Below are 23,819 nucleotides of genomic sequence, written 5' to 3'. Positions count from 1 at the left end.
ACGGCCCGTGATACCACGCATTAGTTGATTTCATCACGTCAACAAAGTAAAACAAATGAAATCATTCTTGTTATTGTGCAAGCATTCCGAAGAGAATAAAAAGAATAAAATTGATAAGTTCAAGAGTTAAATAATAACTGCAATCCAGTGATTTACAATATTTGGCCAATTTCCATTAAAAAAAAATTACATCATCAGATACAATTTGTTTTATTTAAGTCAAATTTATATCATATTGAAATAATTTTTGCTCTTCATCCTTGGCAGTGTGCATGGTTCAAATTCAGCTATATTACGTAGCAGAAAATCTTTCCTTTATTCAAAATAAGCTATTTTTTTAGAAATCACAGGACATTGGAGGAATTCTCAGAACAGGGGGTTTCCCTAATTTTATAGCTGACTATGTAGTATGGGTTTTACTTATTGCTGACAGCCTTACAGTGACCTATAGTTGTTAATTTCTGTGTCATTTCATCTCTTGTTAAAGAGTTGTCTCATTGGCAATCATACCACATCTTCTTATTTTAATATTTAAGTAAATGTATATTAAATAATGTAATGAAATGTTTTACTACAGAGTTGACGAAAAAACCAATTAAAGCATCTTCTTGCTGTCGGCACATTCAAAGATTAAGAGATTTACATCATCACAAATGACATTTACACATTGTTTTACTACCGATCAATAATATAATCACATGATATACTTACTTCAAAAATGTGTGGATTTAGAGTTTTATTTCTTTGTGCTAATGTTAAGGCTTCTTTAACAGAATCTACAGCTTCTTTTGTATATGTCTGAAAATAGAGATTGAAGATTACATTTATCATGCAAAAAAAATATGGACCTTTATATGTAGCTAGAAACAAGTTGTAAATTTTTCCTTGTTTTATGCCCTTAACTTACAAATGACTTTAACATACGTGCGATTGATTTCTGGAATAACTTGTAAATTCTTAACATCAAATTCATTGCATTGAGAGAATACAATAAAATTCTGTTATTTATAATCTGTTCTATCAAACTGCATGATACTGTTAATTCAGAAATTATTGAGAGTTTTTTGCCTACCACAAATATGGCAGAATGTGTGACATAGGGATCATCACCCTGTGGTATTTCATGGATCATTGATCATGGTTTTCTTTGCATGGTCAGTTCTATATCTCAGATACATAAGGTAAACTCAATTTGGTGTATGGAATGATTGAAAGGTGTACATGTCCGACTGGCAGGTTTCTTCTGACCTTGCCCTTATTTTAATGGTTTATGGTTCAATTCTAAGATTTTATGAGGGTTTGGATGGGGTTAAATGATTAAAGAATAATGCCCTTAAAAAATGAAGATTAGAGAATAATGAGCCAAAAAATAGAAGATTAGAGAATAAAAGGGTTAATTTTTGGAAGATTAGAGAAAAAAGGGGTTAATTTTTTAAAGATTAGAGAAAAATGGGGTGAAAATTAAATGTTTACAGAATAACAGACCCCCCCATCCATACCCTCTTTTATGGTTTAATCTGTTTCTCAGTTACAATTTAAATGACAAGACCACTATAGTTGATATGGAATAATTATAAGGTCTACACGTCTGTCTGACATAGTTCATCTAACCATTACCTCATTTTCATAGAAAACTGATGTGATATTTGTACCTTCATATTAAAGACTTTCTACAAAATTACAATGATAAGTAAACAGGTGAGACATTTCTATATGTGCATTTTGAATTTTAATGTGAATAATGTGACTGAGTGAGTATTACAAATTAATAAGAACTTGCATTCTGAGATCTGATATATATACGCCACGGGACATATAACAGCCATCCATATATCCATCCCAAAATATACAGAAATATATTATCAAATCTAGCAACTGGGAAAATATGATGCTTGCTACTGACATGACTGATACTTGTACAATAGTGTCCATTGATTTATTTATGTTTGACCTTTTTCTCCTTTTGTCTTTCAAATTTGCTTTTTCAACATTAGGTGTTTTATTTATGCAACAAATTTCCTTTCAGCACTTACTAATGGATGTATGTTGCACAACTTTGTCTGCATAATTGACTGAGAACCCAAAATAAAGCAATAAACATAAAGTAAAAATTCCAACCTCCAGGGGGATTATCATGTTACATAAATGTCTAAATCTTGTAACAGAAGTATGCAGGGATCTTAAAGGTCTAGCTCATCAGGAGTATAGAATTACAACAATTGATAGCACTGTTTTCACCAAATATTTTACATAGCTCTAAGCTTTTATGATGATGCACAACATTTTTGCATTTTTTCTTTCAATGTTGTCTGAGGTATTTTCTTGACCTGGACTTAGTGATTATTTTTTAAGACACATATATATAGTACGTTTATTGAAAACATTTATTTCAAAATAAAGAAGTCTATGCAGAAGTCTATGCATTCTAAGGACAAATTTTGTTGTGATAATGTATTACTTCTCAGTTTGTTATTTTTTACCTGGCCTGATTTGGTGGTGTAACATTTTACAAAGTCTATCTGCATTCTTTTAGCAAAGAATTCCAATCAAGCAGGTGGTAGGGGAGGTCTTAAACTTGTACTGTGGTAAGAGTTTTCATTGCTCAGTGTTGGAAACCTCACAGTGACTTTGAGATGAAGAACAGCAATAAAAGCATTGTTTCATTACCTATATGTGTTTGTGCTACATGTACTGATTTTGTATCATTTGTTCTTCTATTCCATATTAACAGTTATAATCTTTTTATTTTTTTCCTGCAATTTCAGACTTTATTTGTTGGATTTTTTAAAAAAATTAATGATAACAACCCAAATGATCAACATCTAGCAATGAATTCTCCTAATTGCTCGAAATTCAGTGCTAAGGGTTGTGAACTTGCAGTGAAGTGAAATTTGAAGGTCTAACTATAACTTTTAAGATGAAGCACAGCACTTTTCCAAATGCATCAGTGAAACACGATCCACATTCTTTAGGAATAAAATCAAATAATATGAAAAGTGCCAGTGGAAAGTACAAACAAAGGTGCAATGATTACTCAAACAGATATTTTTCCTTAGCAGTACATGTATTAACAACAAATCTTAATTGTTTGAGGTACATGTACACCATTTTATATCCCATGAGGGGTTGGGCAGGTGTGACAATTCCAACTTGCCTTCACTTTTCCACAAAGACTCATCTGGCCAAAAAAATGTACTATTATTTTAACTTTAGTTTCTTGTGTACAATTTGGAGTTTAGTATGGGGTTCATTATCACTGAACCAGTATATATTTGTTTAGGGGCCAGCTAAAGGACGCCTCTGGGTGCAAGAATTTCTCGTTGCATTGAAGACCTGTTGGTGACCTTCTGCTGTTGTCTGCTCTATGGTCGGGTTGTTGTCTCTTTGGCACATTCCCCATTTCCATTCTCAATTTTAGTCTTCATGAGAACCTTGAATGCACTGCTGACAACAGTACCATAGGCTAAAGAAAATGTTTGATAACTGTGGATTCAAATATTATTCATGGGATACCAATTTTGATGGATTTCATGGGTATACTTTAAATACAAATTCAAAGAGTCAATGAAGTACACATTTTATCAAGGTTTGTATAACATACAGACTTTGGCAAATCCATGACATCAAATATCCACGAAAAAAATTTACGTTATTCTCATCCAAGAAAATAAATGAATCCCCAGTGTTGGTGTGCATTGTTGTCATAACAGTGATATATTGAATACTTGCATGTGATTGTGATAAAAGTTCTTTCATTATAAATTGGTCGTAAATTTCTTTTCCTAATTTTATTCTTTCTTCATCTGTCTCTAGTTTTTCAAATTTTCTAATCTGGAAAAAAAAGACAAGGTAGAATTATATAAACTCTGATTATACTTACTCTTTCACTAAAATCTACATGTACGTATATACATGAAATATTACAATTAATTTTTTCAGGTAATCAGCCTTTACATAATTACCAGTTGTGGGAAATTTCGAAAGAATTTGAAGAATAAAACAAGACCTTATTACCTCTGAAGAAAATGAAGCAAAGTCAAGTCAATTGTGTTTTGAGAAATGGCTCTGAAATGCAGCTGTTCATTATATTATATTTTCTCATCAATTGTCTTTAAATTTAAATAACTTAAGGAGTTTTTTCTAAGTAAAATTGCAAAACAATCACCTGCTTGGATTTGCTAATGGCAATTAATTCCATGTATTCTAGCACAAAACATCAATTTACTATTAATATGCATAGCATCAAGCTAATTTGTGGGACAGATGTATAAAAACACTAATATATTCCAATTCCTACATGCCGTCTGCTAAATCAGGAACATTTATTACCAAAGTAATCATGATGATACTTTTACTCTTATTTTTATTTTTGCCTTAGCAGATGCTGCAGCAGTTAAATACAAATTCTGCTTTTAACCTATGATGCAATGTGTCAAGTGGCCTCATAACAATACATCATGATTTCCTAAATAATTCAGAAACTAATACATTAATCAGTAATAACAATTAATTATTGTAATAGGTCTGATTATGTGCTAAAAATGAAAAACATGTTACATTGTTTATTTGCACTATAATAGCAAATAAAAAGCAATACAGGTAATCTTGTTTATTTACGTCATGTTATAGCAACAGGAAATTAAGGTTTTGTGGTTTGTAATGTAACTTGTTTATATGTATAGTCTGGTCAGTCAACTGTCTGGCAATGACTATTGACTATGCACATTAAAGAAACCTTGAGATGGTCAATCATAAGGAAGTCTGATGCAAAAGACTGAAGTTTCTATCACTATTCTCTCTTTCTCTAGAGGAAGTCCAAAATATGCTGCACTCAATCCAAGAGTCAATCCAAATTGTAGTACAATTAAGAGATAACTGTATTGTATTTGAAGCTTTAAGGACGTCCATCGATAGTTTTACTGTCGCAAATTTAGTTTACCTGGCGACGCGGAGCGGAGACAAGTAAACGGGTATTTGCGACAGTAAACTTACCGATGGACGTCTGCAAAGCTTCAAATACAATACACTGCATCATAATAATCTCTATTCTAATGCAAAACAAGTTTATAATTAAATTTCAATCATTATTTCGGTGTAAAATGTTCATTAAAGAAAATTCCGCGAAAAGATGTTATGTTCTTTGGTCCCTACACTAGGTGACGTCATAGGTATGCTTCCGGCGTCAAACATAAACACTGGGCGTTTTCTGGCTTCTGTGCCGCTTCAGAATGTAATAAAATTTGATAAAAAGAAGATTTTTAGGCGCAACAAGTGAGTTTTTTGTTTATTATTGTAGAAATAACATGTCAATACATTCCAAAATTCAAAATGTCGGCTTCCTTAGTTACAGACAAGGAGATAGAGAATTTTACGCTTGCTGTTATCCAATCAGAACAATTGTTGCAAAATAATTGCATTAGAATGTACTGATCTTTTGATTTATTGTTTTATTTGTGTTTCTCTTGAAAACATTGATGAAATAAAATTGAGAATGAAAAACTGTCAAAAAATATGATATGCAAGTTCTGCCCTAGTGGAATGGTGCACCTGCAGACTAAAATTCTATGCAGACTACAATGGAGTAAGTATTTGCAAAACTATGTTTAGACACATTAGAAAATGTTGCAATATTGGTTTTTGGACTAATAGTTGAAAACAAAGTTTGTTTTTTAATTACACAATAATATCATACATTTTATTAACTTTAATTTAAGGAGATATTTGTATTCACTTTTATACCAGAAACATTAAGACAATTATAGCATGAGTTAATCCCCCCATAAGTATTGTAATCAAGTTTTCAACAGTTATACTTCTTATGATGTGCCATATCATTATGGTCTGACATAACATATTATGGTTTGACAAAAACATATAATTCCAAGTACATATGTACTCCAATTTGACTCAAAAGTTATGACAAATACATCACGATTTCCTTAACAGTTCAACATTAATCCTAGACCAATCAAGCAAAGTTGCGCTTCTCTTTCTACATATTTACACTAGTATTGGCATTTAAAATGCCATAACATTCCAGTAGATAGTAATCTGTCTGAATAACATAACAATATTGAACATGACTTCTCATCCTAAGTGAACTGATCAATAGAAAACCTTTAAGTTAGGTATATACTGCAGAACTTTTGGATAACCTCTTATTTTTTCAGTTACAAATGTTTGCATGTTTAGTCTGAAAATGAGGCAGCTTCATGAATAATTGTTTCACTTACAAGTCTGAAAATCAGTCTTTCATAAAATGATGTCTCTTTTCAATCAATTTTATTGGCCCACCAACATTCTTATTAACCTGGACAATAGGGCTGGAGGTTATTTGTCAGGACTGTTGATTTTCTTATGACTCTTGTGATCCTTTGTTTATCCTTTGTTCATCCCTTCTTGCCTCATGGTTCCTTTGCATATCCCTTCTGACCTCATGACTCTTGTGATCTTTTGTTTAGCCTTTCTTATTCCATAGCTCTTCATATCCTTAGTTTATATTCAAGAGATAACTAAAAGTTGCCCCAACTTTTTAACTCTTAACGCAAGAGATAAACTGATATGGCTTATGAACACAGAAGATAAGTCTATTCTCACTGCTGCATGTAAATTTATTTCGAAAAATTGTTAATTATGTGGCTTTCTTGTCTGCTTCAGACACGAGGAGGACTGTGTAAATACCACAGCTCCTTGAGTACCGCCCCTTGGTGTCTGTTGCAGTAGGGAAACCTACACTATTCTCAATACCTGTTTACTGCAGTATATGTTATTTGCTGTGAATATACATAAACTTTTTTCATTTGTGTTGGTTCTTCTGCAACAGATACGAGGAGGATTGTTAGAGCTTTTAAGATCACAATCCTAGAGCATCGTCCCTTGGTGTCTGTTGCAGCTAAACAATCATTTATTTTCTATTTTATATTTATACATTTTCAGCAAAATATTATAAAATCAAGTGAGAAAAAAACTAGAGGGTCCAAGGACCCTGTGTCGCTCACCTGATATTTTTATTTACAATTGATGCATGATAAATGCAACTGTTGTACTGTCGTTTAGTTTCAGAGATATAATACTAAAAAGTGCATTTGAAACCTATGTTTTATTTCAGCCATGTGGGCAGGCAGGGTCATCATACACAGTGGTCCCTGGATATCCTAGTGGTGATTTAAACCAAGTTTGTTTAAATTTGACAGTTGTTTCAGGGGAGAATTTTGTAAAATTTATCTAACGAGAAATGCAAAGTAATGAGAAAATTGTGAAGTTGTTTTGTTGTTGCGCACCCCCCCCCCCCGCTCCCTCTTTGCCAAAAAAAACAAAAAGGTAATAAAAAATTATCATATAAGGGCAATCTATCCTAGTAATGATTTCTGCAAAATTCAGTTGATTGTTGCAAGGGTTGAATAGCCAGCTGAAGTCTTAAAAACTCTCTTTTGTTGTTGCAGATAGATCTTGACCTGATAAACAATTTTACCACATGTCAGATTTGCTCTAAATGCTTTGGTTTTTGAGTGATAAGCCAAAAACTGCATTTTACCCCTTTGTTCTATTTTTAGCCATGGCGGCCATCTTGGTTGGTTGGCCAGGTCACCAGACACAATTTTTAAACTAGATACCCGAATGATGATTGTGGCCAAGTTTGGTTTAATTTGGCCTATTAGTTTCAGAGGAGAAGATTTTTGTAAAAGATAACTAAGATTTACGAAAAATGGTTAAAAATTGACTATAAAGGGCAATAACTCCTAAAGGGGTCAACAGACCATTTTGGTCATGTTGACTTATTTGTAGATCTTACTTTGCTGAACATTTTTGCTGTTTACAGTTTATCTCTATCTATAATAATATTCAAGATAATAACCAAAAACAGCAAAATTTCCTTAAAATTACCAATTCAGGGGCAGCAACCTATCAACGGGTTGTCCGATTCATCTCAAAATTTCAGGGCAGATAGATCTTGACCTGATAAACAATTTTACCACATGTCAGATTTGCTCTTAATGCTTTGGTTTTTGAGTTATAAGCCAAAAACTGCATTTTAACCCTATGTTCTATTTTTAGCCATGGCGGCCATCTTGGTTGGTTGGCCAGGTCACCAGACACAATTTTTAAACAAGATACCTGAATGAAGATTGTGGCCAAGTTTGGTTTAATTTGGCCTATTAGTTTCAGAGGAGAAGATTTTTGTAAAAGATAACTAAGATTTACGAAAAATGGTTAAAAATTGACTATAAAGGGCAATAACTCCTAAAGGGATCAACAGACCATTTTGGTCATGTTGACTTATTTGTAGATCTTACTTTGCTGAACATTTTTGCTGTTTACAGTTTATCTCTATCTATAATAATATTCAAGATAATAACCAAAAACAGCAATATTTCTGTAAAATTACCAATTCAGGGGCAGCAACCTATCAACGGGTTGTCCGATTCATCTCAAAATTTCAGGGCAGATAGATCTTCACCTGATAAACAATTTTACCACATGTCAGATTTGCTCTAAATGCTTTGGTTTTTGAGTTATAAGCCAAAAACTGCATTTTACCCCTATGTTCTATTTTTAGCCATGGTGGCCATCTTGGTTGGTTGGGCGGGTCACCGGACACAATTTTTAAACTAGATACCCTAATAATGATTTTGGCCATGTTTGGTTAAATTTGGCCCAGCAGTTTCAGAGGAGAAGATTTTTGTAAAAGTTAACGACGACGGACGCAGGACGACGGACGACGCCGGACGCCAAGTGATGAGAAAAGCTCACTTGGCCCTTCGGGCCAGGTGAGCTAAAAAAGTATATAAATAAATGGGGTTTGCCACATCTCTGGAGTAGCAACTCTCAAATACTTTTTTATTTAACAAATAATACCTGTATGACTATTTCAATAGTTTATTTTACAATGTTATGTAAAATACTGTTATTTTACAATGTTATGTAAAATACTGTATGTTGTATCAATTATATATGTTATGTGTATATGCCCCCCTGGGGACCTAATTTGGAAAATAAATTTATCTTATCTTATATTATCCCTTGTTATCCCATAGTTCTTGTTATCGTTTGTGTATCCTTTCTAATCCCTAGTTAATCCCTTGTTATTTCATAGTTCTTGTAATCCCTTCTTATCTATAGTTCTTGTAATTCTTTGTTTATCCCATCTTTTCTCATTATTCTTGCATCCCTCTACTTATTTCCCCCTCCCAATGTCTATACTCAAGGTTTCATAATACCTTCTGTACACAATACAGGGGCAGATCCAGCCATTTTAAAAAGGGGGGTTCCCAACCCAGGACAAAGGGGGTTCTAACAACATGTCCCCATTCAAATGCATTGATCGGCCCAAAAAAGGGGGGTTCCAACCCCAGGACAGCCCCCTCTGGATCCGCCACTGCAATATCTGACGCATTATATTTTTGCAAATAGTGCACATAGTTTAAAAGGGATTAGGCTAAGTAAACTATTTAAACTGAAGCAATTTCCTGGTTTACAACTAAGAAAATATAAACAGCGTTGATAACCATTACAATTAACGACATAAACTGTCATCATCCATTATATAATGTTTACGTAACACCACACAAATAGTTTTCTCAGTAAGGCCTACAGACAATGGATATACACTTACAAGTAAGAAAAACCCTTTCAGTTCTTTCAATGTTTATAAACACGACATTGATAACATTCTGGCTTTAAATGAAAGCAATGGAACTTTTGAATGTTTGTTTAATCTCATAGCACTACATAATAGACAACCAGTTTGCTGTATGTAAAAGGGCCGTCAATTATGAATATCAATTCATGTGTTTTTTGTAGCTATTCTAGCAGGAATTGAACTTGAAAGGACAATTGTTACCCATCTATTCAAATGCCTAGGTCTCAATGAACAAGCTGATGGATTACTTTTAGGGATAGGATGACAGACACCAGGATAATTGTTGCAATTCTGTCTAAAAGTCTGGTTTTATTTTTTTTATTGCTTTTATACATTAAAAACATATTGACTGGAATGACTTTGAAGTCTGAATATGTAATGTATAAAGGCACAGTCCTATAGTATGCATTTAAATCTTTTATACTTGTTATAAGCATAGGAAGAAATTTACTCAAATAACAAGTTTTTTTCAAATTAACGGTGGTTGGGCCAAGCAGACACTCTATATAAAAGCTGGATTATTAGAAAGAAATTTTGAGCTCAGAAGGGTGATGAGTTTACTGCTACTGCTGCAGAAAAATAGAAACTCAGAAATGAAAGTGTTTTCAAAGATAAAATCCCAAATGCATCCTTCTGCAGCTTAAAAGGAAGTAAGTAAAGATGACTGGTGCCACCTAGATTTTACATCCAAGATAATAAGTAGAAGTAAATTTATTTTCTGCTGCCCTGGTAATTAGAAATACAAATTGAAATAGTGCGAAATGGGTATTGGCCATTGGTGTAGAAATAGCGAGAAATTTAGAGAAAACTCTCTGTGACAAGCAACATTTTCTGTGCCAAATTAAGCAAGGGGTGTTCTTCATTCATACTATTTCGAAAATTCCGGAATCGTTGAGTACCCTTAAAAAATGCCATTTTTCTATCAAAAAAGCTGCGGCACGATATGTGTTTGACCATTACAATTACACCCAAAGGTGTTGATAATTCAGAATTCGAATATTTTTTCAATGGATCTTTGATAGTGAAAACGCAGGACCAAAAAAGGCTACCGTTGTCGCCTATGTAAATAATTACTTCCTTGTAACCTGCAAAAGTAGGTTGATATCTTCAAAGGAGTTAAAACAGGAGACTATATGCAAGAAATACATAGCAATGGCAGCCTCATTATCAAATGATGATGAGTTGTTTATCTGTACTGTCAGATAAATATGGTTGGAGAAACAAACAAGAAAAGAAAGAATGTGAATTTTAGTATAATTGCTTGACACAATTTTCATAAGAAAAATAATCAAGTTCTTTACCATTGATCATAAAGAATTACAACTGCACTGTATGTTATAATTTAAAGAAAAGGAAGTAGTACAATAGAAAATGGAATCTAGGAATGTGTCCAAGAGGTAACAACCTGTTCATTTGTATTGAATATATCCTAAGGGTGTTAGCCTCAGATGTGATATCTATTATTTTCCCTTGTATTATTGATATAATGACATCAATCAGGAAGGAACTAGAAAAATTCGTCTTCAGCATAAATTTGTTAATTATTTACTATTTCATAATCTAATTCATTCTAGAATACTTTTCAAAAGTGTAAATCAGCCCAATGCCACTGGATGGCAATATCTATTTCTTCATTTTTATGGCTTCTAAAATTCAGGTAAAAGAATCAGCCAAAAAAACTACACCAGAACATTTATTATTACCATATGTTCAACAATTCAAAAGAAATAAAAAGTAAACAAATATATAACTGTTTATTTTCATGCCCTCACTATTTTAACTCTTAGCTTTGACCTTGAACACAAAGTATATATTTATTATATATATATATATAGATCAAATAGAAAGCAAACAAAAATCGGTTTTATTATACAGACTTTAATTTACTCTTGCAAATATGGCTAAGCATATACTCAGTAGAAAGGTTGCATGTAATCTAACAATTGTTGATAGTCATATTCCATAAATCTCATTCTTACATGTAACTTCAGTAAAATATAAAGTAAGAAGATGTGGTATGAATGCCAATGAAACAACTATACAAAAGAGACATTGGTGGATCCAGGGGGGGGTTCCGGGGGTTGGAACCCCCCCTTTTTTTGGCCGATCAATGCATTTGAATGGGAACATATAGTTGGAACCCCCCTTTGTCCTGGGTTAGAAACCCTCCTTTGTCCTGGGTTGGAAACCCCCCCCCCCCTTTTTTTAAATAGCTGGATCCGCCACTGAGAGACAAAATGAAATAGGCCATCTACACTGAATGCTGAAATGATACTTAACCTCCAACTTGCTGTCCAAAATCACCTTGAATTAACAAAATTTATAAATGAATGCATGTGTTACTGTTAACATTTTATTTCTTTAAAATTCAGATGGTATTTTTTTCAATTAATGGGTTTTGATTGGAATATAGTTACAGAGGTAAAGTAAGAGACAGAAACAATTCAAACAAAACTTTTGCACCCAATCATGAAGGTCACGTCTAGTTGTGAATTCTAGCAGACTTTTGACCTCTATATGTCTTTTAGTTTATATGTATTGGTTTGCTCAGAATCAATGACTGCATTACACCCAAAGAATTTATTATTTTCATTCAATCCAATGCTATGTATGTTGTCAATTGTGGTTGCTCTGTTATTCCCCCAACATCTCCTTTCATTCATTTGTTGTAGTACATGTCAACAACCTAATTAAGCCATTGTTCAAGTAACTGAAAAGAACAGTACAAATGCACTCATAGCATTGGTAACAACAGCTTTCACACATTTATCCAAGTATAATATTACATAATAGTGTAACCTGTGTTATCCGAAACGTTTGATTTTGGAACCATGAATATGTGTTGGTTAAAGCAGTATGATGAAATACTCAGATGACAGATAAGCCAGGTTAAACTGCATATCGGTATAAGAAATTGTCAACAAACACATGCTTTTCAGTTTTGTTACATAGAAAGCCTTCTCTAAAAACAATTTAAATGCTCTATGATGCTTGAGTAGAAGGAATTCCTTCTCCAAGAGCTATTATGTTTAAGAGGTCTTATAAACACCTCTAAAAGACAATGCTGTATAAATCAGAAAATTGTCTTTTTAACTTCCCAAAGACTGGGCACTTGTCCATTGTTGGAAGAGGTTGTGGTAACTTCTAAGTGTGAACTTGCATTGTTGAGTTTCTGTCTCGTTGACATTTGCACCACAACTGCTGTTTTTTCTATCAATCTTCTGACAAACCGTATTACTTTTGAAACATTTCCCTTAATGCACTAATTGAATACACTGCACTTCCCTTTGAACTATTTATTTTCACCTACTTTAAACAATTAAGGAGTAGAAAAGTATGAAATTAATTAGAATATATACTAGAGGTCAGTAAAAAAGCAACACAACTAAATTTGGCCTTCAGAATTTTTTTTGCTATGTGACATTAAACATTTATTGTTGTTTAATGATTTGTTAAACATTATTTGACATTTACTGATTTCCATTAGAGCTGTTTTACTGCTTCTGGGAAAAAGTCAACTAAAAAATGCATACAAATGGGTTCTGACCAAACAATTTTATACAAAAAATGTAAATTAATGTCTTTTGGATAAGTTGTATACTTATTAATTTCAATTACACCTTTTTATGTTATTAAATAGGAAATCTTGATTTCTCCATTTTGCAATTTGTAATAAGAATTTTATATAAGGCTGATAATGTTTGACCTACCTGATTAAATTTGACACACCTATATATATATATCTAAGCTTGCATTTAAGTTAGATATTAATTACCGGTAATGCTGTAACAAACAATCCAGAAAGTGTTATCAATAGAATTGTTACTTAACAATATCACAATAACTATAATTGTTGCATTTCTTTTGATACTCAGTGTATCTTTACAAGGCTGTACTTTAAGAAAATTTTTATGAAATCCATGCCAATTTCTATGATAGGTTATATAACACTCAGAATCATCTATAACTGATTCTTAAGACTATATTAATATTCATGATCATAAACCACTGCTTTAATGCTATTTGAATCAATTTACATTAATTCCCAGTATGATATACATGGGTAACATGGGAAGGTAACCAGTGTGATGATTCTATCACTATTTACTGGTACCTATTAAATTATACCTCTATCATAAGCCAGGTCATTATGACATTAATTCCCAGTATGAATGGTTCTATCCTTACTTACTGGTACATATACATATTACATTCTACCTCTGACATGACAAAATGTGAAAATTCAAATGAAAAAGAAAAAAATCATGGTTCATGACAAAACAATAAACAAACATGACAGCAACTAACCACATCCACTGAAATACTGAGTATGTAACTCCAAACTTAAACATGTGCACACAGAATGTGGCAACATAGCTTCAACCTATCCAAAACCTTCAACCTACAAACTCCTTTTATTTCTCTAAATAACCACAACAAGACCAAAAAGCCTTTTTACAGTAGCAGCCACTCAGCTGAACAGATCTGCACAGGTCAATGTTAAACAACAACACCAACTTTACTTTTGTTATTTCTTGACTTTGTACTCTTATAGTACAAATTTGCACTGGTTTAATAGGCATCAGTCTTTCAGATGTTTAAACCAGAGGTCAAGACCAATCTAGATTGTTTAGAGGATATTGCACTAATATTTCTAATATATATAAGTTGTTTGTACTTTAAAAGTTATGACAGTCAATAAACTAAAGCCTGCATTTTTGGTCTCCAGATAGTTGAAATTGCAAGATGTTTTATATGAATAAAGAGATCTAAGCATAATATCTAGATCCCTTTTGACCAATATCTCATCCTATTGGTTCATAAATATGAGATAAATAATTTTAATGACAATATAATGTTCTGTAACAAATCAAAGAATTACATGATTATCAGGTGCCCTGGTTAGGGGACTCCTTAATCAGCACCCTGCTCCAATAACTTGACATAGATGATAATATTTACATATCAATCCAGTCTAAGTCAGCAGAGTTTGCCCACTTCAGTTGTAAACTGAAGTGACAAGATCGATGCATGATATGAAATATTAATGCTAAGACTGTTCGTAATAGTTTTTAATAGTCAATCGCTTTCTGATGACAATTGTGCACAAAAGCTTCTCGTCAGTATGTCAACACAATAATCAATAGCAATAATCCGAGGGTTTAACTCTCGGACATTGTCAGGAATGGGAAGTCAATGAGATGGCATCTAACAAACGCTATTCCTCAGGGCGCCGTTTCCTAGTGATACATCATAAAATACTAATGTTGACAAGTACGGAGACAATATCAATTGCTGACAACCACTTATACAGTAAAATCCTTATTACTTTCGCAACGATTTGTAACAAGTACAATTAAATGAGGTAAAAATGTAAAATAAATGAGGTCTTTCCAATTTATTTTAGTGGCATTGATTAAATTCAAAGGTAAATATTGCCAGGTTACAAAACAGATTTTGTAATTTTATACTGCTAACTAGTTTATCTTTTGCCAACAGCTTATTTTAGTCTGCCTGTAAAAGTTTAAGATATATTTTTTCATTCATAATGTATGGAACAATTTTTCTCTTATGCCAGTGGTAGTCTAAATTACCCTGAATGCTCGCTTAAAACCAACAATTCCCTTAGCCTTCACCAAAATTAGAGCTAGAATAAATTTCAGCTAGCTTCAGAAATGTACCTATTAATCATATGTTCAATATTAAGATTATATATAGTATTATGATCGAGTATACTAAAACATTGGAACTGATAAAACTTTAAAGACTGCAGTTAAATGTGTAACCTTATCTTTTTAATTCTTCATTTAAAACTGGAGCATGGCTCTTTTTCATCATTATTAGAAATAAAAGACCTAAAAGAAGCTATTAAATAAACCTAAAGATAAGAAATAGTATAACTTATTTAATTCAAAAGATTGTGAATTTAATACACATATTGATATAACCTAGTCTCCATGACAGTCAATGGCATAACCCTTCATGCTCTAACCTTTATGGAATACTGTGTTATGTATCAATTATTAATTTATAGATAGTTATGCAAACTTAAAAGTACATATAATTCTCATACTCTTAGAATCAAGGATTTATACCTGAATAACCAACCAACGAGACACAAACAATCTTTAAATCAATTGCATTTGAAAGGAAGAAACACATTTTACAGTGAAAAAATTCAATAATTAATCTTCCTGGATATAATAGTGCATTAAACATGTCATATATGACATATTAAGGAAGATATACCATACTAAACCATGACTTTATACAACAACCTGTAATGTTAAAGTATGGTCATGTTTCAACTTCCCCACATTTTATTTTTAAAATTACTTTTTTTTTAACTACCTGCATTATGCAATGATATATGTCTTTTTTTTCACCATTTAAACAACAGATTGCAGGAAATTGCAACAGTTTGCATGTTTAAATCATATTTATTTACAGTGATATTCTTCAGTGTAATTTGAAGAATAGATTCATTTATTGTATGCAGTGATACACACAATCTTGCTTCACTCAGTTCAATTTACTATTTCCAAATTGTGAAAATGAAAAGACATGTGGGGTTTACATAGACCAAACAGCAACACACAAATGGGAGCAACATTCTGACTTTAACAGTGCTTAATGAAAAATGAAAATAAAATCTTTAGGGTAGGCTATTTTTAAGCCGAAAAAGTAAGGACGGTAGGGTTACTGGAACCACACATATATTTTTATTTGGCCTTAAGTGACCTCTAAATCTTAAATAATTCTTATGGTCATCTGTCAATGATGTCAAACCCAAAAGCCAGGTTTGCAAACACAATAAAGCTACACAGGTCAACACTCAGTCTTCAACAACAGAATCTCCATAACCTCAAATGAAAATTACCACTTGTTTTCAAATATACAGCTTTGATTGGTCTGGATGAGGCAAATTCAGAAAAGCACTGTGGATGCATGATGTTTAATTTTTTTTTGCAATAAAATGTTATCCCATCTAATGGTCTGAATTGAAAAACTATAAATCCATTTAAGGAATGACTGTAATATTTTTTCTGTCTATGAAGCAATAACATAAAAAATGTGGTGCATACTGAATAACGCGCGTAGCGGGTTATTTAATAGTGTGTACCACATTTTTTATGTTATTTCGAATAGACAGAAAAAATATTACAGTCATTTCTTATAATTTAATTCTAAATTCCATTTTAAACCGTAGAAAACCATGAAAAAACGTTGATGACGTCACGGTCACATGACTAAATTATGTCTATGGGGTTATAACAAAATAACGTCAGCCAATCAGAAGGCGCGTTACATCCAAAATTAAATTATTTTAATTTGGACACTCAAATACAGAATAGATATATATGTGGAGAGGGATTCTCGAAAGGCAGGCTACTGTCCGTAATAAAGCACCAAATATTGTAGCCATTAAGCAAAGCTTACTTATCAACCAAAAGAAGCTTTCTTAATTGACATTGTAGTGTTTTCCTAACCGTATTACTTTGGCGGAAAATATAATGGTAGTCTGGTACTTAAAGTCGGAAACTATTGAAATGACATTTTACCAAATTTCAAAGTAACAACTTCCTCTGTTCTACTAGAACTAAAAATTTTCCAATTTTTCAAGCGGAAAGCAAGTTCTATCTTGAACACTGCCTTAAGATATACTTCCTTCTATTGATTATACTTCCATTAGCCAAAAACAGATTAAAAGCAATTTGTCCATTTCCTCATCAATATCAATACAATAACAATATTACCTGTATGTGTATAAAATAATGACAGAACTATAATTCATGTCTTTCACTTTGAGTACCTACGGTTATACTATAGATCTCAAATACAAGCAAATTTATAAAAGTATAGTTGTCTAAGATAAATTTCAAAGTCCTCGTCTTGACGTTAGTCATGATCAGTAACGTACAAATTTTCAAGCGCTTTTAAGCTACCAAGGTATTTGCAATTCTCTGAGTTAAACATAGTTGTAAATAAAAATTTCACCAAACGTGGAAGCTTTATTGTTCATCATTGCAATGGTATTGGCTTTATATAACTGCATGACATTAAATAAGATATATGCCAGTTCTACTATTCATTTTTAAGTAGGGATGATTACAGTTTACCACTGTTTTCCTTTTTAAACATCTAAATCCACAAATTCAAATCTCTATCATGAACAAACAATTTTTCCATAAACGACATTCACTAACCTTGTTCAATTCAAGTAATTGAAAAAAAAACTTCTTTAGCAATTAAACTTTCCACAAGTTAAAATTAAAGTACATTAGAACAAAAATCCTTTCCTGTTTTATATAAACAAACTAAATTTAATTTAATATCCTCGACATACTTACTTGTGCGACATACATACTTGTGCGACATACTTACTAATGCGACACTAGAAATGACCCTAGAAATGAAACGTAGCCAAAATATTACTACCACAGACCTCTAAAGATTATACTTATTCACTTGAATTTTGAAGTACAACAAATTACATGTAGCCATATGAACAAACTCTTCACACATTAAGGAAACAATTTTGACATTAAAAAAAAATCTTAACAAAAGTCTGATTGGAAATTTCATGTACATGTAAGCTATACACCTTGTCTTGTGAAGCTTATATCATGTTTGTAACAGACAGTCCTTCCTTAACATGTTTTAATATATACTAAATATAGTGGTTTTTTTCAAAAGCCCTTCTATTATAATAAAACCAGATGCTCCGCAGGGCGCAGCTTTATACGACCGCAGAGGTTAAACCCTGAACGGTTGGGGCAAGTATGGACACAACTTTCAAGCTGGATTCAGCTCTAAATTTGGACTGTGATTAAATAGTTGACACAGCATAGGTTTCTGACACAGAATGAATGTGGTCTAATGAACTTAAAATGTTTGTTTTGCCTTTGAGCAATTCACTATGCTGTTGAATATTAATCCTCTCAAAAAAATTGAAGAAATAGCAATAACTACTCATTTAAATACATCATAAAATATTAAAATGTAAAAAAAGTGCTTGTTATCACTGAATGGTAAAGATTGTTTTAATTTATCAGTTGGTAGTAAAAGTAAAAATATACATTGTATATTGTATAAAACAATGATTTAAGTTGATTCAACTACTATTCTGGACAAAGAAAGATAACTCCAATCAATTGAAAATTTCTTGCTATTGCACAATATTGTGCAATTAGATATTTCTTGCTATTGTACAATACTGTGCAATTGAAAATATTTGCTATTGCACAATACTGTACAATTGAAGATTTCTTGCTATTGCTCAATACTGTGTAATTGAAAATTTCTTGCTATTGCACAATACTGTGCAATTGAAGATTTCTTGCTATTGCTGAATACTCTGCAATTGAAAATTTCTTGCTATTGCACAATACTTAATATAATAATTTTGGATCCTGATTTGGACCAACTTGAAAACTGGGCCCATAATCAAAAATCTAAGTACATGTTTAGATTCAGCATATCAAAGAAGCCCAAGAATTCAATTTTTGTTAAAATCAAGCTAAGTTTAATTTTGGACCCTTTGGACCTTTATGTTGACCAATTTGAAAACGAGACCAAAATTTAAGAATCTACATACACAGTTAGAATCGGCATATCAAAGAAACCCAATTATTCAATTTTTGATGAAATCAAACAAAGTTTAATTTTGGACCCCGATTTGGACCAACTTGAAAACTGGGCCCATAATCAAAAATCTAAGTACATTTTTAGATTCAGCATATCAAAGAACCCCAAGGATTCAATTTTTGTCAAAATCAAACAAAGTTTAATTTTGGACCCTTTGGACCTTAATGTAGACCAATTTGTAAACGGGACCAAAAATTAAGAATCTACATACACAGTTAGATTCGGCATATCAAAGAACCCCAATTATTCAATTTTTGATGAAATCAAACAAAGTTTAATTTTGGACCCTTCGGGCCCCTTATTCCTAAACTGTTGGGATCAAAACTCCCAAAATCAATCCAAACCTTCCTTTTATGGTCATAAACCTTTTGTTTAAATTTCATAGATTTCTATTTACTAATACTAAAGTTATGGTGCAAAAACCAAAAAAAAGGCTTATTTGGGCCCCTTTTTGGCCCCTAATTCCTAAACTGTTCGGACCTCAACTCCCAAAATCAATCCCAACCTTCCTTTTGTGGTCATAAACCTTGTGTTTAAATTTCATTGATTTCTATTTACTAATACTAAAGTTATTGTGCGAAAACCAAGAATAATGCTTATTTGGGCCCTTTTTTTGCCCCTAATTCCTAAACTGTTGGACCCAAAAACTCCCAAAATCAATCCCAACCTTCCTTTTGTGGTCATAAACCTTGTGTCAAAATTTCATAAATTTCCATTTACTTAAACTAAAGTTATAGTGCGAAAACCAAGAAAATGCTTATTTGGGCCCTTTTTGGCCCCTAATTCCTAAAATGTTGGGATCAAAACTCCCAAAACCAATCCCAACCTTCCTTTTGTGGTCATAAACCTTGTGTTAAAATTTCATAGATTTCTATTCACTTTTACTAAAGTTAGAGTGCGAAAACTGAAAGTATTCGGACGACGACGACGCAGGACGACGACGACGACGCCAACGTGATAGCAATATACGACGAAAAATTAAAATTTTTGTTTTAAAATTTGCGGTCGTATAAAAATGAATATAACTTGTTTTGATCACCCGTCCTACATAGTAGAAAAACAATATAAGAAAACCCAGCCGACTCTAGCAGATAGTCCAGTAGTTTTCACCAATCACTCAAGGAAAGACACACTTATATGGAGCAGCATGATATTGACCTACATATGAAACAGGGGCATGCCTTACATATCTATTGATAACTGAGATTATTTAGTTAACACAGTCATGATGTCAGTTCAATATCCATATTGATATATTGTGTCACATCTGTCAACCATTGACTCCTTCCTTTCAGATACAAACTGTACTCACAACCCCTTAACAATCATTCTATTCTATAACATAATCATTTCAACTATAGTAAGACAGGAAAATTGATCAACAAAATCATTTTATTCTATAACACAATCATTTGAACTAAGTTAACATACCATACTTAGACAGGAAAATTTTCAAATAGCTGGATGTAACTTAAATTGGACTATTTGATATTTGTATAACAGTAACAATTTGTAAAGTTTTTACATTTTTCAACATCAAAATTCAGGACTTGCTTGATAACTGTAATTGGGAAGATCTTTTACAGGGCAGCTGCAGGTCCTTTAGTAACCACCAGCAGGGGCATAAAAAAAAACATTACATGACAGACGAATGCTTTAAAAAATGCAATTGTTTTATTTCCCATAAATTTTCAAAAACATTGATTTTAACAAATCTTTGAAACAATAAGGAGCATTTAAATTACTGAGAGTAAAATTTTAAGACACAATTTTAGCAGAAATTGTCCTGGGACATGAAAACTGTATCATTTCAAGTCAAATCAATTATACAATTTGTATATCACATTGTTGAAAATTGCATAATGAATATGTCGATTTCAAATTAATTGTAAGTCGTTAAATATTCATCAAACGATAATTACTATACATGTAAATCATTGGATAATAATTAACTGTAACATATTTCTGTCAATTATTCATATTTACAATGTATGTAATAGCTAATTCATTTTTCAAATAAATAAAATTTGCAATTTTTTTTAAAACATATAACCTTTTGCATGAAGTACACATGTCAAAATAGTGTTACAATTGTTTTTAAACCGTTAATTTGTATGTAGTATTCTGCATTAAAAATCATAACAGTTAGAATGAAAGAAAAATTTAAACTTGTAAAAGAGTTGAAATTCTTATCCTGGAAAAAACAAAAACCAATAGACGAACACTGCAATGTTTTAGTGAGAGTTTTTTCATACTTCAAAAAAATCATTGTAATTTTCTGCTTTTTTACAATTGTGGAAATCTATAAATTTTTTTCTTTTTTGTTTATTTAAAGTTATATTTCATTCATTCATACAATTCACGATTCAATTGATGAATGAAAACTGTGAGCATTATACTGTAGTCATGACATGGTTTTGCATCTTGGGTAAATCAGGACCTTCATAGAGTTTTCCACTAGTTCTTTCATGTTCCAAGTACAGGCCTCAAACCTGTACTTTAAAAATATAAGATGTGATATGATTGCCGATGATACAACAGCCCACCAGAGACCAAATGACGTGACTAAAAGTCATTTAATCTTATATAGATTCTATCTTTGCATGGACTGTAAAATAATAGTTAAAATTTTTATTTTCATAATGCAACACTTGCTAAATATTTTAAATATTTAAAATTTAACAATCAACAGAGCAGAGATATATATCCCAAGAGATTCACAAATGGAATATGATTTTCAAATAATTTCAAATAATGACGAACATTCTCCATTATATATAAGTTTTTCTGTGAGATGTTATTATGCAGACATGTTATCTTTCAATCCTATATGTCAAAATGGCAAAATCAAGAGAAAAAAAAATTGACAACTGCAATTTGTTTCGTTTTGTAAATACCTATTTTCATGGATTGTGAATAAAGTGTGTTTTCATAGAAAAATTATTGTTGTTCTACTTAGGGAGCTACCATTTGATTTTTATGGGGGGTGCTAGGATGAAAAATTTTGTCCTGCATTTTTTTTTAGTTGTAATCTCTGTCCTGCCTTTTTATTTTTCACTCTATTCGGTCCTGCCTTTTTTTTTTATTAGTTTATCCTGACTTTTTTTACCTAAATTGTCATCCTGCCTTTTTTTTTGGCAAAGTGTCTCATCCTGCCTTTTTTTTTTACTCAAAACTCCTGTCCTGCCTATTTTTTTCAAATTTCATCCTAGCCCCCCCATAAAAATCAAATGGTAGCTCCCTTAATTAAAGGAAGTGTTGGCATATCTAAATGTGAAGCAACCCAACAACACAAAACTCCAAGAGACATCTCAAGGTCAAAATATAATAAAAAATTGCAACTAAGAAAGGTGTTTAAACAATATGAACATAAATGTCGCAGGTGGTACCTTGACCTATAATGGTTTACTTTTATAAAATGTTACTTGGATGGAGAGTTGTCTCATTGGCACTCTTTAATACCACATCTTCATATATCTATGTTAAAATCCCATGTCTAAAAGCCTTGTGTGTCAATTAAACAGACCATCAAAGATCTTTCATAAACACAAAAATCTCAAAGAAAAAGATAAGTTGGAGGTTTTCACATTTCCTATGTTCAATCACCCATTCATGAAATCAATTCTGTCAAAGGCTGCCTGTCTTTTCTTATCAACTGACTTCAATAAAACTATATACTTATTTACTCTGTTTGAATCTAACAACACAAATCTGTCTTAAAGCATCAAACTATAACACTGTTTCTACAGCTGCCCAAATCATCCAAAGATCAATTTATCTGTCTATCAAATTTCTATTTCTTTCAAGTATCAACTGGTTCAATCATCTTACAGGATGAAATGAGAAAACTCAGTTTTATGCACTTTACAAATTAAATAATATCAGGGGTTAACATTTTTTTTCAAGGTTAAAATCTACATGAAACCTTTCACATTTTCTTTCATGAAATAAAGTAGATAGTTTGAATAATGGTTATAGTTTTTTATGTACAGCAAATAATGTTGTTCATTGAATCTTGCCCTATTAACTCATTTTCACTTTTTAAAAGTAAATCAGGTAAGTCTTCAAGTATGGAACTCTGTCAATAACCAGAGGGTTGTAAAGTAATCATAGGCGGATCCAGGGAGGAGGGGGGAGGGGGGGGGGGAACCCCTGCTTTTTAAAATTGGCTGAATCCGCCCCTGAATCTTTATACTTATCAATTTGCTACACTTCTTAGTTCTAGCTTATTGTCCTATGCCTTGATATGACTAGCAAAAAATACAAGTACCTTCACATTAAGGTAGAGATGAAACAAGTGCCTGTGGCAAAAACACAGAAAAAGAACATCAACCTCAGGTTCCTATATCAAGCTTGATAAAATGTCAAGACTAATTTATAAGTAAAAGCAAAAATTAGACACTGATTTATTTTCTCTGAATGACTTTAAAAAACTTAAAGTAATAAGTCAGCAGATAATTTCTTGTCTTATCATCATTATTTTTTTGTTCCTCAATCAGTTTAACAGGTTTTTAAGTAGGAAATTCTTTCA

The 23,819-nt window shown here is 32.0% G+C and overlaps 1 protein-coding gene across 1 annotated transcript in view; it reads right to left on the bottom strand.

Annotated features, from left to right (window-relative positions):
* The window catches only part of LOC143076104 (G protein-coupled receptor kinase 3-like), a 117,942-nt gene that overhangs the window by 68,096 nt on the left and 26,027 nt on the right, over positions 1-23,819 (bottom strand). Inside the window, exons 4-5 of the mRNA XM_076251743.1 lie at positions 3,730-3,831; positions 712-798 (exon numbers count right to left, since the gene is read on the bottom strand). Of these exons, the coding sequence (XP_076107858.1) occupies positions 712-798; positions 3,730-3,831 (189 nt within the window). The remainder of the gene's footprint in view (positions 1-711; positions 799-3,729; positions 3,832-23,819) is intronic.

The sequence above is a fragment of the Mytilus galloprovincialis genome, chromosome 5, assembly GCF_965363235.1.
Source record: "Mytilus galloprovincialis chromosome 5, xbMytGall1.hap1.1, whole genome shotgun sequence".
In the NCBI taxonomy this organism is placed as follows: Eukaryota; Metazoa; Mollusca; class Bivalvia; order Mytilida; family Mytilidae; genus Mytilus; species Mytilus galloprovincialis.
The sequence above is the reverse complement of the archived record's forward strand: the minus strand, read 5'-3'. Positions and strand labels throughout refer to the sequence as shown.